The sequence below is a fragment of the Suillus paluster genome, assembly GCF_016628075.1.
Source record: "Suillus paluster strain FC165 chromosome Unknown EDB91scaffold_7, whole genome shotgun sequence".
NCBI lineage: Eukaryota > Fungi > Basidiomycota > Agaricomycetes > Boletales > Suillaceae > Suillus > Suillus paluster.
This window is the reverse complement of record NW_024537567.1, coordinates 900,003-913,030: the sequence shown is the minus strand read 5'-3', so window position 1 is coordinate 913,030 and position 13,028 is coordinate 900,003. Positions and strand designations below refer to the sequence as shown.

General features: G+C 48.4%; 8 protein-coding genes across 8 annotated transcripts; 3 read left to right on the top strand and 5 right to left on the bottom strand.

Annotated features, from left to right (window-relative positions):
* Nucleotides 1–18: 18 nt before the first annotated feature.
* Nucleotides 19–1,456, bottom strand: EDB91DRAFT_1047136 (uncharacterized protein; the record flags this gene model as incomplete). The annotated part of the gene is made up of 3 exons (XM_041313306.1): nucleotides 19–576; nucleotides 627–1,135; nucleotides 1,183–1,456. 3 exons carry the CDS (start codon nucleotides 1,454–1,456, stop codon nucleotides 19–21), a joined length of 1,341 nt encoding a protein of 446 aa, XP_041181549.1.
* A 995-nt stretch (nucleotides 1,457–2,451) lies between these two features.
* On the top strand, nucleotides 2,452–4,071 carry EDB91DRAFT_1235390 (uncharacterized protein; the record flags this gene model as incomplete). Its single annotated transcript, XM_041321312.1, has 4 exons — nucleotides 2,452–2,894; nucleotides 2,955–3,140; nucleotides 3,191–3,980; nucleotides 4,027–4,071. 4 exons carry the CDS (start codon nucleotides 2,452–2,454, stop codon nucleotides 4,069–4,071), a joined length of 1,464 nt encoding a protein of 487 aa, XP_041181548.1.
* Nucleotides 4,072–4,556: 485 nt separating this feature from the next.
* Nucleotides 4,557–5,692, top strand: EDB91DRAFT_1235389 (Isochorismatase hydrolase; the record flags this gene model as incomplete). Its single annotated transcript, XM_041321311.1, has 6 exons — nucleotides 4,557–4,825; nucleotides 4,876–4,986; nucleotides 5,038–5,256; nucleotides 5,315–5,411; nucleotides 5,463–5,585; nucleotides 5,642–5,692. 6 exons carry the CDS (start codon nucleotides 4,557–4,559, stop codon nucleotides 5,690–5,692), a joined length of 870 nt encoding a protein of 289 aa, XP_041181547.1.
* Nucleotides 5,693–6,553: 861 nt separating this feature from the next.
* Nucleotides 6,554–7,641, bottom strand: EDB91DRAFT_1244559 (ras family-domain-containing protein; the record flags this gene model as incomplete). The annotated part of the gene is made up of 8 exons (XM_041322420.1): nucleotides 6,554–6,819; nucleotides 6,868–7,022; nucleotides 7,076–7,138; nucleotides 7,195–7,226; nucleotides 7,274–7,356; nucleotides 7,406–7,459; nucleotides 7,514–7,540; nucleotides 7,590–7,641. The coding sequence occupies 8 exons, from the start codon at nucleotides 7,639–7,641 to the stop codon at nucleotides 6,554–6,556; spliced, it is 732 nt and encodes a 243-aa protein (XP_041181546.1).
* Nucleotides 7,642–7,857: 216 nt separating this feature from the next.
* On the bottom strand, nucleotides 7,858–9,377 carry EDB91DRAFT_1327366 (uncharacterized protein; the record flags this gene model as incomplete). The annotated part of the gene is given in 7 exon segments (XM_041325246.1): nucleotides 7,858–7,907; nucleotides 7,927–8,298; nucleotides 8,354–8,460; nucleotides 8,489–8,695; nucleotides 8,741–8,937; nucleotides 8,987–9,115; nucleotides 9,165–9,377. 7 exon segments carry the CDS (start codon nucleotides 9,375–9,377, stop codon nucleotides 7,858–7,860), a joined length of 1,275 nt encoding a protein of 424 aa, XP_041181545.1.
* A 441-nt stretch (nucleotides 9,378–9,818) lies between these two features.
* EDB91DRAFT_1046625 (alpha/beta hydrolase fold-domain-containing protein) lies at nucleotides 9,819–10,920 on the top strand (the record flags this gene model as incomplete). Its single annotated transcript, XM_041313277.1, has 4 exons — nucleotides 9,819–10,095; nucleotides 10,147–10,206; nucleotides 10,257–10,419; nucleotides 10,470–10,920. The coding sequence occupies 4 exons, from the start codon at nucleotides 9,819–9,821 to the stop codon at nucleotides 10,918–10,920; spliced, it is 951 nt and encodes a 316-aa protein (XP_041181544.1).
* Nucleotides 10,921–11,419: 499 nt separating this feature from the next.
* On the bottom strand, nucleotides 11,420–11,953 carry EDB91DRAFT_1244556 (Endoribonuclease L-PSP; the record flags this gene model as incomplete). Its single annotated transcript, XM_041322419.1, has 3 exons — nucleotides 11,420–11,515; nucleotides 11,569–11,849; nucleotides 11,899–11,953. The coding sequence occupies 3 exons, from the start codon at nucleotides 11,951–11,953 to the stop codon at nucleotides 11,420–11,422; spliced, it is 432 nt and encodes a 143-aa protein (XP_041181543.1).
* Nucleotides 11,954–12,477: 524 nt separating this feature from the next.
* EDB91DRAFT_1244555 (Endoribonuclease L-PSP) lies at nucleotides 12,478–13,012 on the bottom strand (the record flags this gene model as incomplete). The annotated part of the gene is made up of 4 exons (XM_041322418.1): nucleotides 12,478–12,573; nucleotides 12,627–12,718; nucleotides 12,789–12,908; nucleotides 12,958–13,012. 4 exons carry the CDS (start codon nucleotides 13,010–13,012, stop codon nucleotides 12,478–12,480), a joined length of 363 nt encoding a protein of 120 aa, XP_041181542.1.
* Between the last annotated feature and the right edge of the window lie 16 nt (nucleotides 13,013–13,028).

Genomic DNA, 13,028 nt, shown 5'->3' with positions numbered 1-13,028 from the left:
GTGGGTGGAATAGGGTGTTCAATACCCATCCAACAGCAATGGTACAGGAGCAGGTCGATCATCAGGCGTTGTCAAGGGTTGTTTGTCCTGCAGTCTGTTCAGTACTGCTCTTCTGATGGTTCCTTCCCATTGCCTAAACCACTCTCCTTCTCGCAATCCAACGACTTTTGTACGTCTGCCCGGAGGGTCAACAAGGGAAGAACCCTGGGCGGTGGCGTCCACGGTCTCGAATGCATCACGGAAGGGACTCTCCGAGTGTACAAGATCTGGAGCAGATTGCTTTGCAGTTGGCTCGACGCGCTTCAGCGCATATGCACCACCACAGACATCCCAGCGTCCACCACCGCGTGAGTGAAAACGTTTGAATAGCCATATAAAAGGGTATATGAGCGTAAGAAAGAGTAGAAACTTGATCCAACGGTTCGAAAGAGCGCGGGAGAGGCGGTTATGCGACCGGATAGATACGATGTTTTGGGATGTTTCGAACTGGACGGACAAGTCACCCCGATAGTGTGTAGAATTGACGACAGAAATAGCAGCAACCCTGGTGGCCTCGAAATTCCAACCATAAGCAATCTGTGGATCGAGTATGAGAATTATATGATGTCACTGAAATACCCACCGACCTTGTGGTAATTAAATTCCTTCAAGTACTTGCGACTAGCACAATAGTCGTCTGCCCACTGACGCAATGTCCACGATGATTTGAGAACACCGTTCGTTTGCATGAGATGCGGCTGGTCCTCTCTCCATGCGTAATCACTACCGATCCACGGAGGGAACCCCCTGCGAGCGCGCTCGGCGTCCCACACTTTTGCTGCCTTTCTTTCCGATTTCTTTGCTTTCCGTTTCTCTTCGCAGATGCCCACTTCTTGATACATACGCCCCCGGTATGCAGGGGTGGAATCGGCATATGACCAGTGAGTTGGCTCTCCGAATATGTGTTGTCCTACGTCTATGCAAAAATCAAAGTCTGTTATGCGCTCGGTATACTGCTCAGTCTTCATCTTAGAATGACCATTGTGATGCGAGTGAACCATTCGTGTATGAGTTTCGTCATGAGACCCTTTGCATCGTAAGATGACGGTGGGTGGCACTGAGGCCTGTGAAAGCAAGAAACGGTATAGGGCTTCGCCTGGGAGAGTTGAGAACGCGAAGAATTAGCAACGGCGAGGAACGTACCATCGTCGTTGAGATGAGGATCATGGGAGATGATGTTACCAGAATGCGAAGTAAAGAAGTGCGCATCATAAGGAGCAAAAGCAGGTGGTTCTTCACCGCCTAGCGGTGCAAAAGTGTCATCCTGGGAGAAGTGGAGAACATGGTCTCCAGCACTTTCCTCGAATGTTGGCGGAGGCTGGTGCAATGTGGAAACGGATGATGATGCGAGTGAAGGATCGCTGTCAAATACAGGATCCTGCTTGTACTTGAGAGGTTCTGCATCGATGAGGAGCATGTCGTCGTGGTTGTCGTTGAAAGGGGCTGTGTGCCAGGACATGTGTTGACGTACTAATTTGGGTAGACGGTTTTTGATTGCGCAGTTTCATAGCTTTATTACGTAATGGTCATATTATTTGTGCCTAGGTAGGGCCTAGGTTATGCCCTAGCTACGTAAAAAGGTGTGTAAGGCGTTCGTTTCATTGTCTGAACGGTGACCTCGATTTGCTTATTATCAGCTTCTATCGCGTTGCATGCGATGATCCTAGAATCTTCGTTCATTAAGCCACGACTTTGAAAGTCGAAACGTGAGTGTCTTGTAATTCTCACTTTCATGCTTTCTTCATTTCACTTGCAAGAGTTCAGCACCTCTTCTACCCTTTTTCCTATCCTGTTAGGAACTTCTTATGATCATTTCCACTCAGGGAAGACGTTCAAGGTCCTGATCAAGGTCCTATTTTTTTTCTTTCCAATATCATTTCTTGTTGAGCCTGCGGCGGTGTCTGGCGTTCAGCGGTGCAGGTCTCTCTTGTCGTCGTTCACCATTGTTTCTTGTTCATTCTCTTCTTCTATCTGACTTTAAGCTCGTTTCTGATAACTCACCCGTTTATTTCATCCTGGTTCCCGCTCACAATTCGCCAACGACACCCCTTGGAAAAACCCGACAACATTGGTGCTATCTCTGTAATTGCAACTATATTGCGATTGTCTGCTACGCCCACAACATTTAACACCTTTGTTACATCTTCATTTGGCTCACTTATACCTTATTTCCGTTGCGTCTCCATCCACGGCTTATACTGTGACAATGTCTTCGGGTGCTTCATCCTTGTAAGTCGCTTGGTTATTATCCAGTCCCAGAATATTAACCCATCATGCAGTGTCGTGCCCACTACTGCAGCACCCAGCAGTGTCCCGCCATTAACCAGTAGTTCTCCACCGCCCACGAGTTCTTCACCGCCCCTGACGACGAGCCGTACTTCGTCCTCGTCCTCGACGCCCACGTCTTCCGGTATGGCATCATCCACAACCACTGCGTCCTCGGGAATCAGTGCAGATACAAGCACCCTTACATCAACAAGGTCTTCTCTGCCGACAACTACAACTACAACTAGTGATACTACTAGCTCGTCGCAACCGACTTCTTCACCGGTGATAACTTCCTCATCAATAACGCCAAACTCCTCATCAATAACGACAACTTCCTCATCACCAACAACTTCCTCATCACCAACAACTTCCTCATCACCACCAACAACTTCCTCATCACCAACAACAACCTCCTTATCAATAACAACAACTCCCTTATCGCTGACGACAACTTCCTCACCATCGTCCACCGCGAGTACACTATCGACCACTGCCGGTGCTCCCCAGACGTCGAACTCACCGTTTTCTCACCCTTCGTTGACGGCTCCCAGTACCCCGTCATCTTCGGTCACACCGGTGCCAATCGTGTTCGTGTTCTCCTTGCTGTTACATGTCGTCTACTGACATACCTTGTTCATACATTGTAGTACAACGTTGGAAAGCACCTTGTATATCACCACAACGAATGCTCAAGGACAACCGACAACGACGGCGCCTTCTATTGTCACAGAAATCACGACTTCCACAAACAGTGCGGGGGCTGCCACGACCATCACAGTAGCAGTTGCAAATCCCACCCTTGCGCCCGATAATGGGACGACATCGGGTTCCGCGTCAGCTTCCCGGCTTATCAGTCATTATTCAGGCTCATAATAAATCACAGGTTTTTCAGGAATACTGGCGCTGTAGTCGGTGTATTCGTCGTGGTTGGTTTGGCTGCTGCATCCATCGCGCTGTGGATCTTCTTTTACGTCCGACGTAAGCGTCGTATGAGTCGGATTGACCATGACACCGAAGTCGAGGCAGCTGTTGCTGCTTCAGGCTTTGGTCGAGCGCCTTTGGATGGTGACAATGACGACCGAGGTGCCCGGTCGCCACATTCACATTCTCAGTATTCGACGCAGATGGGGCCGCGCCCGAGCCTCGGTGGTTATGTTACCGACGGTTCTGGCTTGCATAGTGCTGGTCGGCCAGTTTCAGGGGGACCATTTGATGACGACAACGCCGCATTCAATCCCTACGCGGGCTATCCAGTTGAAGGTCAACCAACGGGTAGAGGATATATTCAAGCTCGCTCTGCCAGCCCTCCGCCGGGAGCTGAGCGACAAGGACCTAGTACAGGAATGCATGACATAAGCGATTCCTCCCGGGATCGGAAAAGCTCCTATGGGCACACCCCTACATACAGCGTTGGAAGCTTTGAACCGCTACTGGCTGCATATACGCAAGGATCCTCTGCGGAGCGGGGTGCAAGCTCACCACCCACGCCGCCTCCAAGGAACCCTGCACGCCGCGAGCACCTTAACAGTATCGCTTCCCGTCCTGAAAACCATTCACCAGGTGGAAGTGCTGACGATAGATTGGATCCTGAAATTCGGAGGCGGACCAGGTCGGATAGCCTTGGCTCGGATGACCTCAGAGATGAAGAAGACTATAGCCGACCGGTGCTCACCGTAAGTTCTTCAGTTTTTTTCTTGATGCTGTGCTCAGATATCGCAGGTCCGCAACATGCCTGATACACGCAGTACGCATTCTGCACTGTGATGAACGTCTAGGTTTTACTTATCTTTCCCAAAAGAAATCTGACTGTCGTGTCATTAATTTTGTGTCTGAGTACATTTGGACTATAACTGATTTGTTGAGCAGATCATAATCCATCCTCGCTTACCCTCGTACCTACCGCATCCACATTCTGTATATCACCACAAGCCATGGACATACACAGACGATTGTTGCACTCACGAACTTCATACTTAGTCTTCATCTTCAATCCATTCCTATTCAGTGACCTGTTATTTGCTAATCATGGTTCCATCATGTGGTGCTACCCCTCCGGCATGCTTTCCGTGACTCCCTAAGACTCTTGTATCCCGTGGTATATCTATTTGCAGTCACTTATCATTCTTCCGTGCCACAGGGCACAATTCTCAGGCTGCCACCGCCAATACTGCTTCTATTTCTCTTGGAACTTCCTCTGAGGTATAACTTGTTGATTGCATCTCACTCTGTCGTACTTACGTTGCCCGCACATGAGCCAGGTCCCTATACACGACACCCCAATACTCGGCATGGCAGCGCGTCCCAAGGTTTCAAAGGCCGTCGAATACGGAAACCCAGCCAACTTCTGGGTTGAATATCCTTCTGGTCTTATGGACCTCACGCGTTCGCAGCATCTCATGGCTGATGCAGTGGAACCATCCTTAGTGGGCTCCGCACAGCTCGACATCCCTGTGAACGGCGATCGTACGATCCGAGTCGACAAGTCTAAGACAGCTGCAGTAATTATTGACATGCAGAAGTAATATGCTATCCCGCTTTTTGTTTGAATGACGCATTGATTTTGGACAGCTTCTTCCTGCATCCCGAACTCCGGATCCATAAAACCGGCTTGGAGTGTGTTGACCCGCTTTTGAAGCTTATCACTCCTCTTCGAAAGCAAGGAGTAAAGATACTTTGGGTGTATGTCATGTCGCTTTTGCATCGGACATTATTCACCCAACCGTAAAATAGGAATTGGGGCCTCACTGATCCTGAGCTGCAAACCATCCCCCCTTCTTTGGCCAGGGGATTCAGGAAGGGAGGGTTCGGAGGGTTTGGCACCGAAATGCCTGGCAATTTTGGCAGATTGCTTATGCGAGACGCTCGCAATTCGGAGTTGTATGGTCCCTTGCAAGGGGAGTATTTGAAGGGACAGCAAGAGGGGACCGACGTTTGGATTCACAAGAACAGGTCTCACAGTTTCTCACACACATTCCCACTTTGCACTGAGTTCTGACTGGGAGTTTAGGATGAGTGGCTTATGGGGCCATCAGTCAGCATTGGACCTCTACTTGAAGGAGAACGGAATTACAACATTGCTTTTTGGAGGTGTGAACGCTGACCAGGTAGGAACTCAACTTAGCTTCACACCTTTCCTACTGCTAAAGTTGACTCAGTGTGTTGGGGGCACCCTCGTGGACGCTTACTTCCAAGGCTACGATTGTGTTCTGGTCGAGGACATCACAGCGACAACTTCTCCAGCCGGTGGACTTGAGAACGTCATATACAACGCTGGAAATGTGAGTGTTCGATTTTATATCCCTGGTGGATTAGAAATTGATTGAATTGAGGACAGTCTCAAGGTTTCGTCACCAATACGTCGAACATCATCAGTGCGAGCGGCTGATTTATTTCCATCACTTAACTTGCTGAACTCCATGAGCTATCCGATGTTATCTACCTATCATGTAAGGTTAACGGACACAGATTCAAACTGTCCTCCAAGATGGTACATGGCACTGTGTGACCGCGCGCATGAATTGCAGTCTTTCACAGGCCAAGGACAGACCTGCTACAACCACAATCATTGGTAACATCCATTTAGCAACGAGCAACTTTAACTCACGCCGAATGTCCTCCGCTGCGGAAGCAGTGATTTGGCTTGCGACACGGGGTTTAACGCGACAAGTTCAAACAAGTTTGTAAAATAATCGAAGCGCATCCCGCCAACCAATATGAGAATGTCATCTACTCACCACACGGCTCATACTTCGTCCAGCAGGACAGTCAGTCCCACCACCGCGCGAGGGGGTTTGACGGGCCTTGTATGGCACAAAACCGGGACCATCCTGCGTAGGGACACGGAGGCTACCGCAAGCAAGTCTTGATAGGCCTCGGTGCACGTGCACAAAGTTACATGCTGTGGAATTGATAGTCTCATACAGCGTATAAGGGTACCGTCCTGAACATGAAAATAGAGCCTTGCACATGAAACATAACTATCCATGCCAATGAGATAACAACAGTGATGACGAATAACTATGGGAATAGAAGATAGGAGATATCACATGAAGCATCTATACTTAATGACTGTATTAGATACTGTGAATCAAAAACGCAAACGTGAAATGATGTACAGTGTGAGTAGAATATGTGATCGAAAACACAAAACAAGAGTGGTATACAAAGAGATGGTACGAGGCGCACAGTCACATATGCGGGGAACAAGGCAGGAGTAGCGCTCTAACTCACCAACCGTCGATTATCACTAGCAGCATTTCCCCGATGGTATCCAATTTTTGAATCGAAGCTTGTCCGAGCGTCGCCTTCGAGCACCACTAAGACTCCCAAAGCTAAGATGGCTGGAGCTCGTCACTCTTCGGAGGGCACGATCTCCATAGCTCACACCGCTCCCAGCTTTCTCGGGATCCAAAATTCCCGACTCTATAGAGAGCAGGATGGACCTTGCAGCAAGTAAAAATGGAGCTTCGACGTTGTCACCAGTTAATGAAGAAGCCTCGAGAAAGTAAACATCTTTCAATAGCGTCAGTATATTTAAGCATCAAAAGAACGACGGGTTACCATTCTGCGCCGCCCATCTGCTGGCTTCGGCCCACTCCACTTCACGGTCTTCCTCCCTGTCCGACTTATTTCCGACTAGGACTACAACTAAGTGCGGGCTTGCCAAAGCTCTGGCATCAGTCAGCCACTGAGACATGTTCAAAAAAGAATCGCGACTGTCAGTAAAGCTATGAGGATCAAGACAGTGAATAAGAATGAGTGCACCAACTTCGTGATATCATATACAAGAATTACGCCAGCTGCACCGCGGTAGTAGCTACGTGTTACCGATCTGTTCGTCGTGCTGCTGTCAGGGCTGGAGCAAGTTACATGAAATGCGCGACGAACCGGAAGCGCTCTTGACCGGCAGTATCCCATAGCTATGGAAACTGTGAGGAATGTGTAATTACTGAAGGGCGTGACATACCTGAAGCTTTATCCTCTTCTCCCCTAACTTTACTGTTCTGCTAGAGAACTCCACTCCGATGGTATGTTGAGAGTGGTCCTTAACTGTGAGGCGGGCTGAGACTGACAACCCATAGAGAAACAGACAACACACATGCGTTGTGGGTAAAGTGGTGCAATAAGCATGATTTGCCTGTCCCTGCCTCTCCTACAAGAGTAATGAGTCTTGTTCCGAAACTCAGCTGTTCCCGGCTGAACACACCAATAATGATATATTTCATTAAGAAGTCTGAAACTTGATGAGCACGAATACAATTCACGGATCACCCAAGACAAACCGTAAGTTTCCAAAAGTTCTGTAGCATCTACATCATACTCGTCTAGCGCCATAGGGTGAGGAATAGGTTGGGTGCCAGTAAAGGCCCTTCACGCAACTGCAGGAGAGGCTTGTAATATTCCCACGGTCCTAACCTTCATCTTCGCTAAGAGCCAATTAGCTTGCACACACGTAAGCACAATTTCCTTTCCTGTCTGGTATAAATTCCTTAGCAAAAATACTAAAATTACATAATACATGATTCCCGATGATACATGACCGGGACTGAACTACCAGCCCTTCCATGGGATCCAAATGTCAACCACTTTGTCACTTCCTTCTTCCATATCCGAATCGACTGACGTAGTACCACGAGTGAGCAGCGGCTATCAAACACGCATGCTGCCCAACAATCTCGATGATATCTCCTACCCTCAACGCAGAATCTGTACGACCTGATTCTGGGTCCGGGGGAACTTGCACCAGTATCCCGTGCTCCTGCGAAATCCTTCCTAGCTTCCATGACTTGCCAATAACCTCTCCGAACCCTGGAATACGACCCGTGTCTTTGCTCATAGCTATGCCACCAGCATCACACATGGCTTCGTCTAGACCGTCACTTCCTCTTCCGGGGTAGTATGAAATGACAGTGGCCAAAACTTTCTGGGAGATTTGTGGACGACCGATCAAAGTCGTATGTAGCTGCTGGAGATCGAGCATGGTGTAATTTCCTGCACAGATCGGTCTATAGTCACGCTAAATTCCTTCTTGATGAAGCTCGCTTACCTGTATGGAGCTCTAGTGTTCCATTAAGCGTCGATGTCATCTTCAGCTTCGCTTCCGCACTTGCGCTAAGAGCAGTCGGAGTGGATCCTACAGAAAGGACGAATGGACTGATTGTTGACCTCTCTGTTATCTGACTCTGCCAGAACTTCGAGGGCCATGGTCGCTGCGTCATTGGTGAGACGCACTTCTCCTGTTAAATGCGAAGTAGCTTGCTCCAGCGATGTCGATGCATACGAGTACCCGGCGTGGGTGTAAAATCCAAACACCGAAATTGCAGGGGATGCAAACACCCTCCTCATGAATGCTTTGAAAGATACGGGCTCGGGAAGTATCCCGGCTCGCCTATGTTTGTGAGTGATACATCACGATGGTATTCAGAGAACATACTGAAGACCGCCATTCATCTTGATAAAGACAGACCATTTCTTCGGGTGCTCTTGCGCCCTCTCGTACTCCTCCAGAAATTTGACCTGATCTAAATGGTCTATGAGAATACGGACAGTTCCGCCGTATTTTGTCATCTCAGCATGGAGAGCAGACAGATCATCCAACTTATTCAGTCCAACTGGAAGGCCATACAGAAGCTGGAAATTAGGTGAGAATCGGAGCAGTTTTACACGCCTCTGGACTGACATCTTTGACTGTGCCGTCAGCTACGAGACCACCTTGCACGACTCCCCAGGCCTCCATGAGTGTCGATACAACGACGGCGGAAGCTCTGCCGACATTTGAAATCAACTGCAACTTTGTTCCCTCGACTGTCTGATGAAAGTCATCAAACTGAATTCTGTTCGTTCTTCACGTCCTCTACCTTGTGTGTCTTCAGGTGTCCTCTAAATGTCGCTCCCCAATCTCTAGCATTCTCGTGCATTTTCCTGCAGTTCTTTGCGAACAGCGCGCGGTCCACGACGAAGGCGGGCGTTCTCAGAGCATTGAGTGGTTTTCCTACAAAATCAGCTACCAATGCATCTTTATCGGGGTTGATAAAGTGCAATGGCGTTTTAGTTTGTAGTATGGGTGTCATGACTTTGCAGTGGAAGTTGGTTGTCAATACTGCATCGATAGCCTTTGCTTATAACTCTGCAATATTGCAATGTAAGCACGGACAACCGGCTCCGCTTCAACATTTACAATGTGTCCACCCCGTCATGATGTCGTTGCAGCTGCCTTTTGTATCTTATCATGTGGTCTCTCGTACACGCTAGTACGTGGCAAGCTTGTCACTCGTCTTCTCCTCGATACCCTTTGCGTATGTATATCCACGGTATCTAGGTCGGATACTAATATTAATACCAGCTCTTCATATCCACGGACTTCCGTTGCATGTCCTGGTGATCTTGTGAGGTCGGTCCTAGCGGACCGAGGTGAACCGCAGTGCGTCAGTGTGCCATCTACATAGAGAACAAGGTCTGGGAGATTCACACTCATCTCTTTGAAGGAAGCCTGCTCCATTCTTTCAGTCGAAATGACAGCTCCGCAGGCCATTAACCCAGACATCCTTCCACGTCTCGATCCCGAGTATGTTGCCTTCCACAACGAGTATGTCGCCCATCTCGTTCCCCCTCACACTCTACCTTGGAATCCTGCTATCCGTAAGCGTGATACCGTACCGGGAAGTGCAGAAGTCTTGTCAGTCGGCAGTGTTCAAGATTATGAATTGAGCCACTGCAAAGTACGTGTCTTTACGCCGGAAGGCACTCCTCCCCCTGACGGCTGGCCGGCATATGTCTGGTACCACGGTGGTGAGTTTCAGGCACCTTTCAAGATCGATGATATTGAAACAAAATTATAAGGGGGATGGACCCTCGGGAACATTAGCTCAGAAAACGCTTTCTGTTCTCGGCTTTGCAAAGGTATAATATCAAAACACGCTTCGCATTGTGCGCTTATAACTGGCATCTAGGGGCGAAGTGTGTTGTAGCATCACCAGATTATCGCCTTGCGCCAGAAGATCCTTACCCCGCTGCGGTAGATGATTCATTCGAAACGCTGAAATGGGTCTTTGAGAAGGGAAAATCCCTTTTAAGAGTCGACCCTACGAGACTGGCGATTGGTGGTTCATCTGCGTAGGTTATTACCGTTCAACATATTCGAATTGATTCGACCGTTCTTCCAGTGGCGGTAACCTTGCTGCCATAATCTCCATGATGGCTGCCGAGCTCAACCCACCGATCTCTCTGAAGCTTGCACAGCTCATTGTTCCGGTGACTGACAATACTGCTCTCCACACGGAAGATCGTTACCCATCATGGAAGGAGAATGCAAACACGGTTTGGCTTGATACAGGGAGGATGCTCTGGTTCCGGAACTTCTACGTTCCCAATGAGGCAGAGAGGACCAAGTGGGATAACTCGCCAATCTTTGCGCCCGATGAGCTGCTAGCCAAATCTCCAAAGACCTGGATCGCGGTGATGGAACTTGACATTCTAAGAGATGAAGGCTTGGCATACGCCGAGCGACTGAAGAAAGTTGGCGTGCCAGTATCGCACAAACTGTATGCGAAGGCACCCCATCAAATTCTGGCTATGGATGGTATGACCCCTCCTATTACCCCATTGATTAGCTGATCATGTCTACCCGCTCTCTATTTGTCAGGGTAAGTTACTAGAGTTCCTCAGTCAATGCTCCTCTCACCCAATCTTCAGTGTTCTTGCCGTCGGTCGCGAACTCGTGAGTGATGCCGTGGCGAACCTTGCCGAGGCCTTCGGTGAATTGTGAAATCTGCTGTAGTTGCGAGTATCTTTCTTGTCTTCTTTGTACCAAGTAAAGTCGAAGTGAATGTGATAACGAGGAAGTGTAATTTTATTTCGTCCAGCCTTGTGCTATGCCATCCGAGTCTTCAACTGCTCAGGTGAATCATATTCGCGTGGACGCTAACTGTGGTGATCGTCAAGGTGCTTCCATCTTGCACATAAAAATCGCACGGGTCAGATCTAGTTCAGTCCTAGAGTAGTTTAAGGTTCATTGACTAATGATAGGATCCTCCCTCTGTTCGACGAACAGAAGTAAGTTGACAAGCATGATCAAAATTCTTGGAATACGTGCGATCTATGATTAGCATGATAATCAAACTGCAGCAATCGCTTCGATCTCTATGTCCACATCGAAAGGCAACTTTCCAGCTTGGATGCACGTACGAGCCGGCTTAGGGTCAGGGAGAAGCTGTGAATGTTGTTGATAAACCAACTTCAATCGCAGGGATGAAAACGACAGACCTTAATATACTCCTCGTTCATGGCTGCATAGTCGTCCATGCTCCTGAGGTAAACATTTACTTTCACCACATTTTCCCATGATGAACCAGCAGCTTTCAATACGTCAGTCAAGTTAGAGACGCATTGAGCCTGCGGGAAGAGCTTAAATGTTAGGTCGCAGACTCTGTGACATGATGAACTTGCAGTGTGGGCTTTTATGTCCCCTGGCACAACGTTGCCTGTACTATCCATAGGAGTTTGTCCACTGCAGAAGATAAGGCCCGGGATCTTCACCGCATGTGCTGGGGCCCAACGGTCAGTTTCATGTCGTCGATTCGTCTGAGCTCGTACAATACATAGGTCCTGCCGGCCTGTCAGGGCTGTTGATTTTTTGAACTTCGGACATGTTGAATTTTAGTGGAAGAGGAAAATAAATCCAAGGGGTTTAGAACAATGAACTTGGGATCGAGCTACATAATAGTATGCGGACGGAAAGATCTATTCCGCGTGAGTCGTTCAGGTGACCAGATATCTTATCTTAGACCGTTACGGCCTATGATAATATTGGCCACAGAGCTGTAGGATGGTGTCACAAGATAGCGGAGGAGGCACATCCACACTTACGGACCCCGTTTTCCGAAGTGATCCAATGATGCAGATACATCTAGTCGCCATTCATCCGAATCTTGTCCACAAGCTGTAAAGAAATCCCACGTTCCTATGACGTTTGTCGCGCAATGGTTGTGTCGTGCAAGTAAGTGTGATTAAAGTGGGGGTTTGGAGTATCATAGTCTTTTACTCTTTGATCCGGGCGAATGGCAAATTTTGCAACAGGCTCAGGGCTCCAAGATCACCGCGGAAACCAAGCAGTAAGTTGACAAGCCTGACAAGAATTCTTGGAATGTCCAATTGTACGATTTATGAGTAGCATTAAGTTGCAGCAATCGCTTCGATCTCTATGTCTATATCGTAAGGCAACTTTCCAGCTTGGATGCACGTACGAGCCGGCTTAGGGTCAGGGAGAAGCTATGAATGTTGGTGATGAGTCAACTTCAATCGCAGGGATGAAACCGACAGACCTTAATATACTCCTCGTTCATAGCCGCATAGTCGTCCATGCTCTTGAGGTAAACATTCACTTTCACCACTTTATCCCACGATGAACCAGCAGCTTTCAATACGTCAGTCAAGTTAGAGACACATTGAGCCTGCAGGAAGAGCTTGGGTGTTAGGTAACAGACTCATATGACATGATGAACTTGCAGTGTGAGCTTTGATATCCCCTGGGATAACATTGCCTATTCTGTCTATAGGCATTTGTCCGGTGCAGAAGACAAGGCCCGGGATCTTCACCGCATGTGCTGAGGTTCATCGGTCAGTCACATATCATCGATTCGTCCGAGCTCATACAATACATAGGCACTACCGGCCTGTCAGGGCTGTTGAGTTTGTGAACCTCGGACATATCGAATATCAATGGA